The sequence below is a fragment of the Lepus europaeus genome, chromosome 8, assembly GCF_033115175.1.
Source record: "Lepus europaeus isolate LE1 chromosome 8, mLepTim1.pri, whole genome shotgun sequence".
Lineage (NCBI taxonomy): Eukaryota > Metazoa > Chordata > Mammalia > Lagomorpha > Leporidae > Lepus > Lepus europaeus.
The window spans coordinates 107,920,017-107,933,411 of NC_084834.1; the positions used below are offsets into that span (position 1 = coordinate 107,920,017).

Consider the following 13,395-nt stretch of genomic DNA (forward strand, 5'->3'; position numbering starts at 1 on the left):
GTTTCTGTTTCTAATATCACCTGAGTCTATTCACATAGTCAATAAAATAGCCTTCAATATAATTAAATGTGTATTTGTTTTCTCCCTAAAGTGAAGAAAGAAATGTAAACAACTATTTTACCTCCAGGATTTACTATAATCATAGAAAGAACTTTCCTGGGAGTATTCAGTCCAGTTTCTACAATTTAAAAGCTAGTCCTCATATGAATTTTCAGAGTGAACTGTGAGGTTTTTTTTTTTCCAAAATTTATTTGTTTATTTGAAATAATGATAGAGAAAAATTTCCACCCACTGGTTCATTCTCTGTTTACAACAGCTAGGGCTAGACAGGCAGAATCCAAGAGCCAGGAATTCCTTGTGGGTTTCCCACATGTGTGATTGGGACCTAAGTACTTGGGCCATCATTCACTGCCTTTCAAGTACATTAGCAGGAAGTTAGATCATACGTGTGAGGTAGTTGGAACACAAACCAGGCATTTTAACTTGAGATGTAACTGTTAAAATCATTGATTCGGCTGAATGTGACACAACATGTGCCTCAAAATGTGAAATAAAAATGTAATTGACAACTTTAATGGAAGAATAGACCAAGTGCCAGAGAGAATTTCCACGTCAAGGACAAGATTTTTTAAATAACCTAATCAGACAAAAATAAATCAAAAAAGGATTTGAAAGAATGAAGAAAGTTTACACAAAATATGGGATACCATTGAATGACTGAATATTCATGTTATGGATATTCCTGAGGGAGAAGAAAAGAAAAAAAGAATGAAATAAGAGTTGACACATTTTTTAATGGAGAAACAGAATTTGAAAACATTGAGATTAATTCCATGTATGTACTCACTTCAATGAGATAATTTACAAAGATTTAATGATATAATCTGGAATCAATAGAAACCTCAAATAATATTTTTTTTCAGTCTGCAATAAAACAGTGTGTATCTCAACTATGAAGGAACTTTTTAGGTTATATGGAAAAACACCTTAATTTTCAAATAGGGATATTCTTTTACACCAGGAAAAATAATTTTCTCACTGTTGCCTGGATTAGAAGATGTATGTAACACCTTGATCTTAATGTCTCTATTCACCGAAATATTAGGGAACTGTCTCCTGACTTCTCTATATCATCAGGAAAGTAGAATAATATGGACATTATTTGCTTAGATAAATCCTCAATACTTAGTTATTTGTAGATGTGTGACCTCCTGGAATGCCCTATCCAAGTGATGGGCCACTGGCTTCTAACTTACCCTGTAAGTTAACATCTATGAGATTAATAAATCATTTGTCTGTCATGTCTTTATCTATATATAATTCTTCTGATTTTATATCCATAGAAGAGCAACTTCAGACATAGGAAATTAGGATTCTACATTACCAACGAACAACAGGACTTACCTAGTACTTCACTATACAGCCGATCCCACCTATTCTCATTAAATGTTTGAAACCAAAAGTCAAAATAAAGCATACATAGCATATTTTTCACCCTCTCCATGAACTTCATTTTCCCACTTAAATCAGACAGAATCATAGGTACATAGGAAGGAGGCAATGTAAGTCCTCCACTGTATTTTTCCAAAATGTGGCCAGGAGAGAAGCGGAGACTGTACACAAAGGGTATTTTTAGTAGTTCAGCCAGCAGCTCACCACATGGACCAATGGCATCTGAGAGAAGGACATCAAATTTTGATTCTTGTAGTTTTGCCATGAGTTTCTTATTTGAAACTGCCTCTTTACAGAGATTTTCAAAACTATCAGAATATTCTAAAAACATTTCTTGCATTAGTGGAAAATATCCCCAGTATGAGTCCTTGTCTAAATCTGTCCACTTATTGACCCACTGTGTAAAAAAATCCTCCAGATCATCCTTAGTGAAAGACACAGGAAAATTTTCAAATTTGATGCCAGTTTGTTTGCTAGGATCAAGGAAAATGGAAGCTGAGTTTCTCAGAACAATCACCTCGTGACCTCTCCGGACAAGTTCTTCCAGGATTATGTTTAAATTCATCCAATGGCTGTACTCCATAGGCCACACCAGCACTTTCCCACATATTCCAAATCTGAAGCAACAACTCATCTGTAGCAGCAGCAGCAGAACTGAAACATGCTTCATAGACATCCCAGTGAAATGCAATGTTTCCTATCCAGGAGCTGTCCCTTTCTGTTGCTATTCACGCTTTTATCCAAGAAGAGATTTAACAAGTTAAAATATAGCTTGCATTTGTCAAAGTAAATATATCATATGAATAAACAGATCTATGGACTGGGATGGCAGGTGAAAAAAGCCAAGGTAAATGATTTTGTGTTTATATGCGTGAGTAAGTTTCTATCTTATCATTAAGAACTTTCACCCGGCTCAGAGTCAATAGCCCATGTGTGTAAGTCAGCTATGTTATGTAAGAGAGTTTTAACAGTGCCAAGAGCCATAGCAAATAAGGTGATGACATGACAAAGAATTAGAGATAAAATAATCACTTTACTCACATTTCCTGCACAGTGTAGTTGAAGGGAATGTTTCTAAAAGTTTTTATAAAATATGATTCATATACATTAAATTCAAAATTCCACAAAGTATTCAGAGTTCTAGAGTTTATTCATATCAGTGTATAACCACCAATGCTATCATTTTTTCAACCTATTATTACTCCAAATAGAAGCTCTGCAGGCACGCATATTGTGAGCCATTAAGATGCTGCATGGCATGCCTGCATCCTGTGTCATATTGCCTGATTCAAATTCTAGATCTGTTTTTATTTCATCTTCCTGCTAATGCATATCCTTTAAGGATCCAGGTGATGTTTCAAACAACTGAGTTCCTGCCAGCTATGTTGGAAACCCAGGTTGATTTCCCATGTCCTGGCCATGGCCTGGCACAAATCTGGCAGTAATTTGGGGAGCAAACCAGTGGAGGGGAGTCTTTCTCTCCTTTTTAATTGAAATGAAAATAAATTTTTAAAAAATTAAACTAAATGCTGTACCCTTATTCTTTGTACCACCCTACTCCTATTTCTTATTCCTCCAGTCCTTGGCAAGAACTAATTCACTTTATGTCTCTATATATTCATCTATTGTGGACATTTCATGTAAATAAAATGTTATAGCAGTGGAGGCAGAGACAGTGGGATTAATCTCTGTGAGTGATATCCCTGCTGGAGGAGTAGGTTTCTAGTCACTTCCAACATGGAACCATCAGCCTGTGAATGAGCTTAGCAATAGGTGCTTGGAAATTTAGGGTACTGTGAAGGAACCAAAGGGCTGTGATAGGACTGCGGCTGGCTGGAAGAAGGGAGACTCTTCTTAGCATTAGCTGTCAGTATTTTAGCCTGTGAACACAAGGTAGGGCTATGTGAGAAAGAATGGAGGACTTACATCCTCAAACTGGCTGACACAGGTTATATCCAATATCATAACTTTCAAGTAGGAGCTGTAGGCAGAAGGAGCATGGTTGTCTAGGCTGTGCACTATCTACCGAGCAGCTGCTCTGCCAGTGGTCTAAGTAGGGGGATAGGGAGTAGGTCAGAAATTAAATATCACAGGTTCTCACTGTTTTCAAGAAATCTTTGAACACATATTGGATCCTTTTGTGGTGTATGACTTTATGAAATTCAAGGCCTATCAAATGCTGTGCTTTTAAATAATTTTCATTAGTTCTTTTGCATGGGAGCTGGTCCATGGAGATGCTGTAGCTGTCATGTGAGAAGTGACTATTTTGAGGTTTTCTTGTCAGTTTGCCCTCTGTTCAAGAAAAATTGTATTGAACATAGACTTTTACAAGTACTGAAACTTTTCGTTATTTTTGCAAATAAGTAATTCACAGATATTTAAAATGCAAAATAGATGTCTTAAAAAGAGGTCTCAGGTTGATTGAATTAGTAGGATGTCAAATTCTTGAGCAGTTCAAGTATTCGGAATGATACTGAATGATTGATTATATAGTATCAAGCCTTGGAACTTGCTGTTTTAAGTCAGTGTGTCTACTTCACCAAGTGATTTTTACTTTGATTCACTAAACATAGATTTTAAGTTGTCCTTGTTTCCTAACTGTATACATTATAGAGAAATGATAGATAAGGAAGACAAAGTATATGAACTGCCTTTGGATACATGCCCATTTTCCCCACATTACAACTTTGAAAGTGGAATGTAAAGTTCACTTGCAAACAGGAATAGATTGAAATTTCTATGCTTTTTGTTTCTGCTTTAAAGTAGTGCTGGTTATCCAGACTAAATGTATAGCTAATTTAAATAACTGAGACTATTCTATGAAAAATGACTACAGAAAAATAGCATTATGTATGTATACAATATATATGTCTATATTTCTCTGTTTATTCATCAAAGGAATCACTGTCACCTATGAAGACATAATTCACTGTGCCATACCTATTATATTGTTTAGTATGGTGATCACATTAATCATCCTTAAAAACTGAAGTGATATACTGAATTGATCTTCCGTATATAAAGATAATTGAAAATGAAAAACACCCTGGTGTTAAATTGGAAATTGCATAGAAAATTAATTAATTTTTTAAAAATATCATGTAGGATCTCTGTCTTTAATGTGCTGTACACTGTTATTTAATGCTATAACTAGTACTCCAACAGTATTTTTCACTTTGTGTTGCTATGTGGGTACAAACTGTTGAAATCTTTGCTTAATATATACTGAACTGATCTTCTTCTGTATATAAAGAGAATTGAAAATGAATCTTGATGTGAATGGAAGGGGAGAGGGAGTGGGAAAGGGGAGGGTTGCGGGTGGGAGGTAAGTTATGGGGGGGGAAGCCATTGTAATTCATAAGCTGTACTTTGGAAATTCATATTCATTAAATAAAAGTAAAAAAAAAAGCTGAAGTAAAATCTTTCACTTTATAATTGAACATATTTGTTCATACTTTTACATGCATAAACATGTAAATATTAAAACTATTGTAATACAACTTTTTTAGGACTTTCTTTTTTTAATATTTTTTATTTTTATTTATTTGACAGGTAGAGTTACAGACAGTGAGAGGGAGAGACAGAGAGAAAGGTCTTCCTTTCTCCTTCTTCTTTCTGCCTTCACCCCCCAAATGGCCGCCACGGCCGGAGCTACGCCAATCCGAAGCCAAGAGCCAGGTGCTTCCTCCTGATCTCCCAAGTGGGTGCAGGACCCAAACACTTGGGCTATCTTCCACTGCCTTCCAGGTCATAGCAGAGAGCTGGACTGGAAGAGGAGCAACGGGGACTGGAAGGGGAGCAACCCGGCGCCCATATGGGATTCCGGCGCCACAGGCAGAGGATTAGCCGAGTGAGCCGCAGCGCCAGCCCCATTATACAACGTTTTCATCACTGCTTTCACATATATTCCTCATGTTGTATTCTATTAATTACTAAATACTTTTCAAGGAATACTACTATAGTTCACTCAGCTTTGATTCTACTTGCTACAACTCTTTAAATAAATCACCTGTGGGATTCCAAGATGGTGGAGTAAGGAGGGTAATGACTGCTCTAAGTCTAGGGGAAGGTAGTTGAAAAAAGTGGAGAGAGCGCAATCTCAGGGAAGAGTTAGGGATGCCATGGGGGCTCTATGTGAAGTGTGTAGATGGGCATCACAGGCATGGACACAGCACAGGAACCCAGCAGCCAAGAGCCTCAGCACAAGCTTTTGGAATGAGATGAGACTACAACAACCTGTTTCAATGGTGATATAGCTTCAGATAGAACCTGGAATGAATCTGGCCTGGAGTCTTGGGGGGACAGGGTACCTTTAGGCCTAGAGAAAAAAAGAGGCACCTTTCTCTCTTCCCCTCCCCCTGACAATGGCTGGCAGAGGGCAGGTGCCACTTTGGACATATGGTAACAGCTGCACTAGCTTGTGTGCATGTGATCAGAAATCAGCTGAGAGGAGACATCTGAATCTGGCTGGAGGATTAACATGGGGCTGGGCTTGCATGCAGGACTGTGAAGTGCCCCTTGCCTCCTAATATATCATAGAAGAAGAAGAAATTAGAAAAATTAAAATGGTGTTGTAGATTTATGGAACAGTGTTGGAGACTTATGGGATACTATCAAATGATCCAACATATGGGTCTCAGGAATTCTTGAAGGTAAGGAAAGTGACAATGACCAGAAGGCATATTTAGTGAAATAATTACAAAAAACTTCCCTAATTTTGAGAAAGAAAGAAGCATCCAAGTAGAGCAAATAGACATGACCAGAAAAGATCTTACCATGATAAATTGCTTTTAAACTTACAACAGTAAAACATAAAGAAAAGATTCTAAAATGTACATGAGAAAAACACCCGATTACTTTCAGAGATTCTCCAATTAGACTCACATGTGATTTCTCATCAGAAACCCTACAGGCTAGGAGAGAATTGAGAGACATTGTCCAAGTGATAAGAGAAAAAAATGTCAACCCAGAATATTGTACTCTGTAAAGATCTCACCTGGTGTGCAAGGATGGCTCAACATTTGCAAATCAACAAATGAAATACTTCACATTAACAAACTACAGAACAAAACCCACATAATTATCTCAATAGATGAACTAATTTGGTAAAATACAAATCATTTCATGATGAAAAACCTTAAGCAAATTGGGTATAGAAGGAATATTCCTCAACACAATCAAGGCAAACTGTAATAAACCCACAGCCAGCAAGTGTTCTTTTTTTTTTTTTGACAGTCAGAGTGGACAGTGAGAGAGAGAGAGAGAGAGAGAGAGAGAGAGAGAAAGGTCTTCCTTTGCCGTTGGTTCACCCTCAAATGCCCACAAAAGCCGGCGTGCTGCTGCCTGCGCACTGCGCTGATCCAAAGGCAGGAGCCAGGTGCTTTTCCTGGTCTCCCATGCAGGTGCAGGGCCCAAGCACTTGGGCCATCCTCCACTGCACTCCTGGGCCATAGCAGAGAGCTGGCCTGGAAGAGGGACAACCGGGACAGAATCCGGCGCCCCGACCAGGACTAGAACCCAGTGTGCTGTCGCCGCAAGGTGGAGGATTAGCCTGTTGAGCAAAGGTGCAGGTCCAGCCAGCAACTTTTTAAATGGGAAAATGTTGGTAACTTTCCCACTAAATTCAGGAGCCAGACAAGGATGCCCACTGTCATCATTGGTAGTCAATACAGTATTGAAATTTTCAGCCAGAGCCATTAAGCAAGAAAAAAAAAATCAAAGGAATACAAATTGGGGAGGAAGAAGTTAAACTATCCGTATTTGCAGATAACATGATTCTATATATATGGAAACCAAAATAATCCATTTAGAAGCTATTGAAACTCATGAGAGAGTTTGGCAAAGAAGCAGCATAGAAAACTAACACAAAAATCAATGGTTTGTATACACAGGAAAGACCATGGCTAAGAAAGAACTTCTAAGGTCAATCTCATTCACAATAGCTATAAAGATTAAATACCTTGGAATAAATTTAACCAAGGATGTCAAAGATCTCTATGATGAAATGTATAAAACATTAAATAAAGAAACAGAATAAGAAACAAAAAATGGGAAAAATCTTCCATGTTCATGGATTGGAAGAATCCATATCATCAAAATATCCATCATAACAAAAGCAATTTACATATTCAATGTGATTCTTATCAAAATCTCAAGGGCATTCTTCTCAGACCTAGAAAAAAATGCTACTAAAATTCATATGGAAACACAAGAGTCCCTGAATAACTATAGCTATTTTATACAACAAAACAAAGCTTGAGATTTGACATTCAGAGTGAATGACAAAGAAATGAAATGGATTCAGGCCAGAATAACATTAAATGGAGATTATTGGTTCCATAAATCCTGTGTTACATGTTTTGATAGTTTTCCACAATTTTAACAATGAGTGTTCTATCTGTTCATAAGGATATGAAGAATGAGAATGACCAATCATATCAGTAATTAATCTGTTAGGAGAAGTTGTACATGTATCTTGGCATGATAAGGAAACATTTTCTAGAGCATGGATGAAGGAGGCTTAGAACAGGGAGCCAGTGAGGAAAACATTGAACACAAGTTACTTGCTTTGTTGCTGCAATCACCAGAATTGTGCATATTGCCTGCTTCATGGTCACTGGATTCCTAAGAAACTTTTTGCCATTAAAAACTTCATTTAATATAGACTTTAAACATTTGCATATGTAATATTTATATTTATTCCACCAATTATATCCTTGTTAGGAAATAATACATAAAATGATATTTCAAAGTTCTGATTTTCACATTATATGTATCCCAGGAATTGAATCAGTTCCAAATATCTGACAAGGCAAGGAGAAATGGAAGATACTAAGCAAGGAGAATGGGACTCTTCTAACAACATAGTCCTCAGGACTAGACAAAACTTATCGGGTTTTAGTCATCAGGAGGAAGACAATTTTCAGAGGAGTAAATCTGAAAATCCAAGTTGTTTACCAATACCAGTAGCAGGATCAGAATGTTAGCATAGAAATTTGGCAAAGCAATAAATGTAATGAAATTAGAAATTGATTATGACATTTAGAAGAATTAAAAAAAAATAAGTAACTACCATGTGAGATTATGGATATGTTAGCTGCTTCTCTGTAGGAACCATTTTACTGTGTACACATAACCCATAAAATCATGTTGTATACATGAAATATACATGGTAGAATGTATTTTAAAAATAACATTTTATAAACGCCCATGCAGAAGGGCCAGCACTGTGGTGTAAGCGGTAAAGCTGCCTTCTGCAGTGCCAGTATCCCATATGTGCACTGGTTCGAGTCCTGGCTGCTGCATTTCCAATGTGGCTCTCTGCTGTGGCCTGGGAAAGCAGTAGAAAATGGCTCATGTAGGGCCCATGGCTCACTAGGCTAATCCTCCTCCTGCAGTGCCGGCACCCCAGGTTCTAGTCCCAGTCGGGCCACCGGATTCTGTCCCAGTTGCTCCTATTCCAGTCCAGCTCCCTGCTGTGGCCCAGGAAGGCAGTGGAAGATGGCCCAAGTGCTGGGGGCCCTGCACCCTCATGAGAGACTGGGAAGAAGCACCTGGGCCTGGCTTCGTATTGGTGCAGCGCGCTGGCTGTAGTGGCCATTTGTGGGGTGAATCAACAGAAGGAAGACCTTTCTCTCTGTGTCTCTCTCTCACTAACTCTGCCTGTAAAAAAAAAAAAAAAAAAAAGAAAAGAAAAGAAAAAAAAAAAAAAAAAAAAAGAAAGAAAATGGCTCAACCCTGGGCCCTTTTACCCCTGCAGGAGACCTAGAAGAAACTCCTGGCTCCTGGCTCCTGGCTTTGAATCAGCACAGCTCCTGAGGTTGCAGCCAATAGGGGAATGAACCAGCGGATGGAAGACGTCTTTCTCTCTCTGCCTAACCTTCTATTTCTGTGTAACTCTGACTTTCAAATAAATAAATCTTTTTTAAAAAGTACCCATACCGAAAAAGAAAAAACTCATAAATGTGCTTAAAGTAGGAGAGTACTTTATTTATTCTTAAAAATTCTATTTATTTATTTGATAGGTAGATTTACATACAGAGAGAGAGGTCTTCCTTCCATTGGTTCACCTCCCAAATGGCTGCAATGGCCAGAACTGCGCCAATCTGAAACCAGAAGCCAGGAGATTCCACCCGGTCTCCCATGTAGGTGCAGGGGCCCAAGAACTTAGGGCTTCTTCCACTGCTATCCCAGGCCACAGCAGAGAGCAGGACTGGAAGAGGAGCAACCGGGACTAGAACTGGCACTCATAGGGGATGCTGGCGCCACAGGTGGAGGATTCACCTAGTGCACCATGGCACTGGCCCTTGGTAAGTACTTCTACATCATATGTGCTTACCTGCTGCATTTGTGTTCTTAATGCTTTCGTTTAATCCTGTTTTAGTCATTTTCAGTTACACCTCTCATTCCATTTCTAGGCTATTTCAGATATGCACACTATCTGAAAATCTATGACAAACCGGTCTCTTAAAACTACTTAAAAACATTATGAAACTCACAAGAACTATTTGACAGTTTCCTTCCAACTTGCAGAAAATTTGTACTCTACATTTTGCTCATTTTCAGACTCAACTGTTGCAGTCTTGGCCTTCAGGTGAAAACTTATGTATAAATATTACATAGATTTAACAAAAGTAATACTCACGAGGGGTCATTAATGACTGTCTTCAAGGCATTCAGCAAATCTGCACTTGACATTGTTTTCCAGTTCAGCCTAATGGCTGCCCCCTTGGCCGTCATATGGGCAAGGTTATCAGGTTGCTCCCCAAAAAAAGGAAGGCCCACCATAGGGATACCGTGGTAGATTGCCTCATAGATGCCATTGGCTCCACCATGAGTTACAAAAGCTTTGGTTTTTGGATGACCTAGGATTGAGGGATTTTCAATAAGATTATTATGTGTGTCTCAGAAATGAAATGAGATATGCACAGATTTACACAGTGAAGGGAACCATTATCTCTAGATAACAGATCATTAAAACTGCATTTAACTGCATTAAAACTGCATTTAGATTGCTTTCAGATCAAGAGGAAGAGGCACCTAAGTACATTGGAGAGATAAGTGAAGACTATGTGGAAGAGGAAGTATGAAATTTAAGACTTGAGCAGTGAATACATGATAAACACAAAGAAAGAGGATATTCCAGAAAAAAAATTCATATTCAAAAATGGAAGCTGAGTGCATTTTGAACATTTTTTAAAAAATATATAGTGTGTTCCTCTGACCTCAGCATCAGCCCATAAAAGCATTCTGGTCTGGATGAAATGTCCATTTCAGGCATGGAAAACCAAGACACTGTGGCAACAAATTGTTCTACAAGAAAGACCTCATTGGGTGAGACCCCACAGAGGAAAGAAGTGGTCCTCAAAGAAGGAGGTGAAGTAGGCAGGCACATAGGTTAAAATTGATTAGGTTTGTGAGTTGGAAGACCATCTCTTCACCACGCCCCTGTGTGACCTCACACACTACCTGATACCTTCACCACGCCCCTGTGTGACCCCATCCCCCTACCTGACCACACCTGGGTGTCCACCAGCCAATCAGGTTAATTAAGTACTCCAATTTTTGGAAGTGGGTTAAAATCCTGGGGCAAAGTGTGTCAACCCCTTCTCTTCAGCCCTGACCTCTTACAACTAGGGAGCTTGCTGTAGCCCTGCGCCTCCAGGGTAAATGGCCTTTGGAACACGCACCCTAAGCTTCCAGGCCTAGATGCTCCTCCACCTGGCTGGTTCCTGGTGCTCTGTATGAACCCATATTTACCTATATCTTAAAATAAAGCTCTCACTCTCCTATGCATCATTCTCACTAAATAAAAGCTTAAAATGTATCATGTGCTGCATTTATTTGTGCCCATATTTAGAATTCTTCTATAAATATTAGGCAAGAACCCTCTCAGGCTTATTAATATTGAAGATTTATTAATAAGCACATGGGGAAATCATATGGCACCCAAATTCTGGTAGCATATGTAGCACCCCAATGCCGATTCTGGGGAACTCTAAAGGGGCCACATTTCAGTGAAGATTTTAGGGGGTCATGTCCGATTTCAGAGCTGCTTTTCTCTGAAGGGAGAAGAGAATTTCCACGTTGCTCATGGCCTTGTCTAAATACTGATGGAGTCTGGATTCAACAGGCTTTCAGAACCTATGCAGTTCATGTCAAGAGCCTCGGGTGATCACTGACATCATACATTACAGTGTTAATTGTTAAATTTAGAACAGGAGTCACTGTGCTCTAACTTCCCATGCAGGACCTCTGTATTCAAAGAGTTGTATTATAATCATGTCTAAGTGCTTGTCAAAGATGTATTGGCTGTTCTTTGGATGTTTCTGTAAAGTTAATTACAGTTAATTCATGGATGTTTCTGTAAAGTTAATTAAGTTTCTAAAAAGTCAGTGAAATTATCTTCAAGATGCAGTAATTTTGAACAGCAGTTGTCTCTATTGTTGAGGAACAGTGTTTTATGCAAATTGTAGAGCTCTTTATTTAGCATAGAGCTGGTCTTCTGCACCTAAAGTTAATCAAAAATGGATCTTAGTGGAGAATGGGAATGAGAATGGGAGAAGGAGGAGGTGGAAGGTTGGGAATGTGGGTGGGAGGATGGGTATGAAATCACAATATTCCTAAAGGTGTACTTATGAAACATATGCAGTTTGTATTCCTTAACTAAAGGATTCTTTGGGAAAAATTAAATTAAATTAAATTCATAAAATTAAGGGAAATTCAAAAAAGCAAAATAAAACAAAACAAAAAGATATAGTGCATTCACTAAGTCTGTTTTTGAGGTGCCCAAAACAACCAGGAGTGGCACGGTGGCAGTACTGAAAAGCAAGAAAGCACAGGCAGCACTTCATTTTGAAACATGCCAACACTTCACAAGAAAGGCTTTCCCATGGAAAATGCAGGATCATTCACAATAACAAAGTGTCTTATTTTTCAGAGGCATTCGAAAACAACACAGTGAGAGGACAAAAATTATATTGGAATTAGGAGACAGAGAATGCAGGAGATTGTTGGAAGTGAAAGATATTTTGATTCCAGCCATAAATCATGTGAATGTGCATTTAAGAAAATGCTCAGTGTTGTAGGTTATTATATTTCTCCCAGAACTAGAAAATAAATTTAAATATGTTTGATGCTGAGTTTCTCAATAAGATATGGCCATGCAGTTTTCAGTTTAACTATTATCATCCGAATTGGCTTTTATTCGTATTTGCAGCAATTGTTCTCCAGAGTCTTACCAAGAAGATCATTCTGGGGGATCCAGTCATAGATCCGAGTGTTGGGTCCTAATGTCTCTGGTTTCTGACCGTCAAATCTCCATATGACCTGGTAGATAAAGGGAATAGCTAACCTGTGAGCTTAATTTCAAATGATAGTGTATTGCAATTCGAGTGCGTTTCAGAGGTCACCTGGCTAATTGCTGTCCACAGGAAAGAAGAATGAGGGGTTAAGTGCTGAGAATTACAGAATGTCTGAAGTCAACAGAGCGCTTCCTTTCCCATACTTGTTTTATATGCAGTCAGGTGTGGAAAGTACCATGATGTTTCGCATGTAGCTGCTTAGTTATGCGAGATGATGAATGAAAAATTCAAGTATTGAAATACAGTGCATACTTTTCATGTTAAAAATGTGTATTTTCTGTTATAATAATCTTCCATTTATAATAGTAAGTTTTTTATTTAAAAATAGAGTGGAAGTTTAGTTATATCCATGTTTTCATAATTTCTTTATGCTGTGACATCTTTTAATTGATCAAAAGCAATTCTGTATGATCATAAATATGTGAGAAATAAATTAATTCTGCTTAGGAACTACACATCATTTGTTTTAGATTACAAATTATTAAACACTATTTCTAGGAAGAATTTCAAGTTGCAATTTTGAAATGAATCCAAAATATGATAATTCTTGCTAGAGTTGGAAATATTTTAAAAGTACAGG

At 38.1% G+C, this 13,395-nt stretch overlaps 1 protein-coding gene across 3 annotated transcripts in view; it reads right to left on the reverse strand.

Moving 5' to 3' along the window:
• LOC133765692 (UDP-glucuronosyltransferase 2B14-like) overlaps positions 1 to 2,184 on the reverse strand; it is a 48,527-nt gene extending 46,343 nt beyond the window's left edge. For 2 of the 3 annotated variants that reach the window (XM_062199233.1, XM_062199231.1), the window contains exon 1: positions 1,405 to 2,184. In XM_062199233.1, the coding sequence (XP_062055217.1) occupies positions 1,405 to 2,128 (724 nt within the window). In that variant the 5' untranslated portion in view covers positions 2,129 to 2,184. The remainder of the gene's footprint in view (positions 1 to 1,404) is intronic. The other variant, XM_062199232.1, reaches the window with a different exon arrangement.
• Positions 2,185 to 13,395: the final 11,211 nt, after the last annotated feature.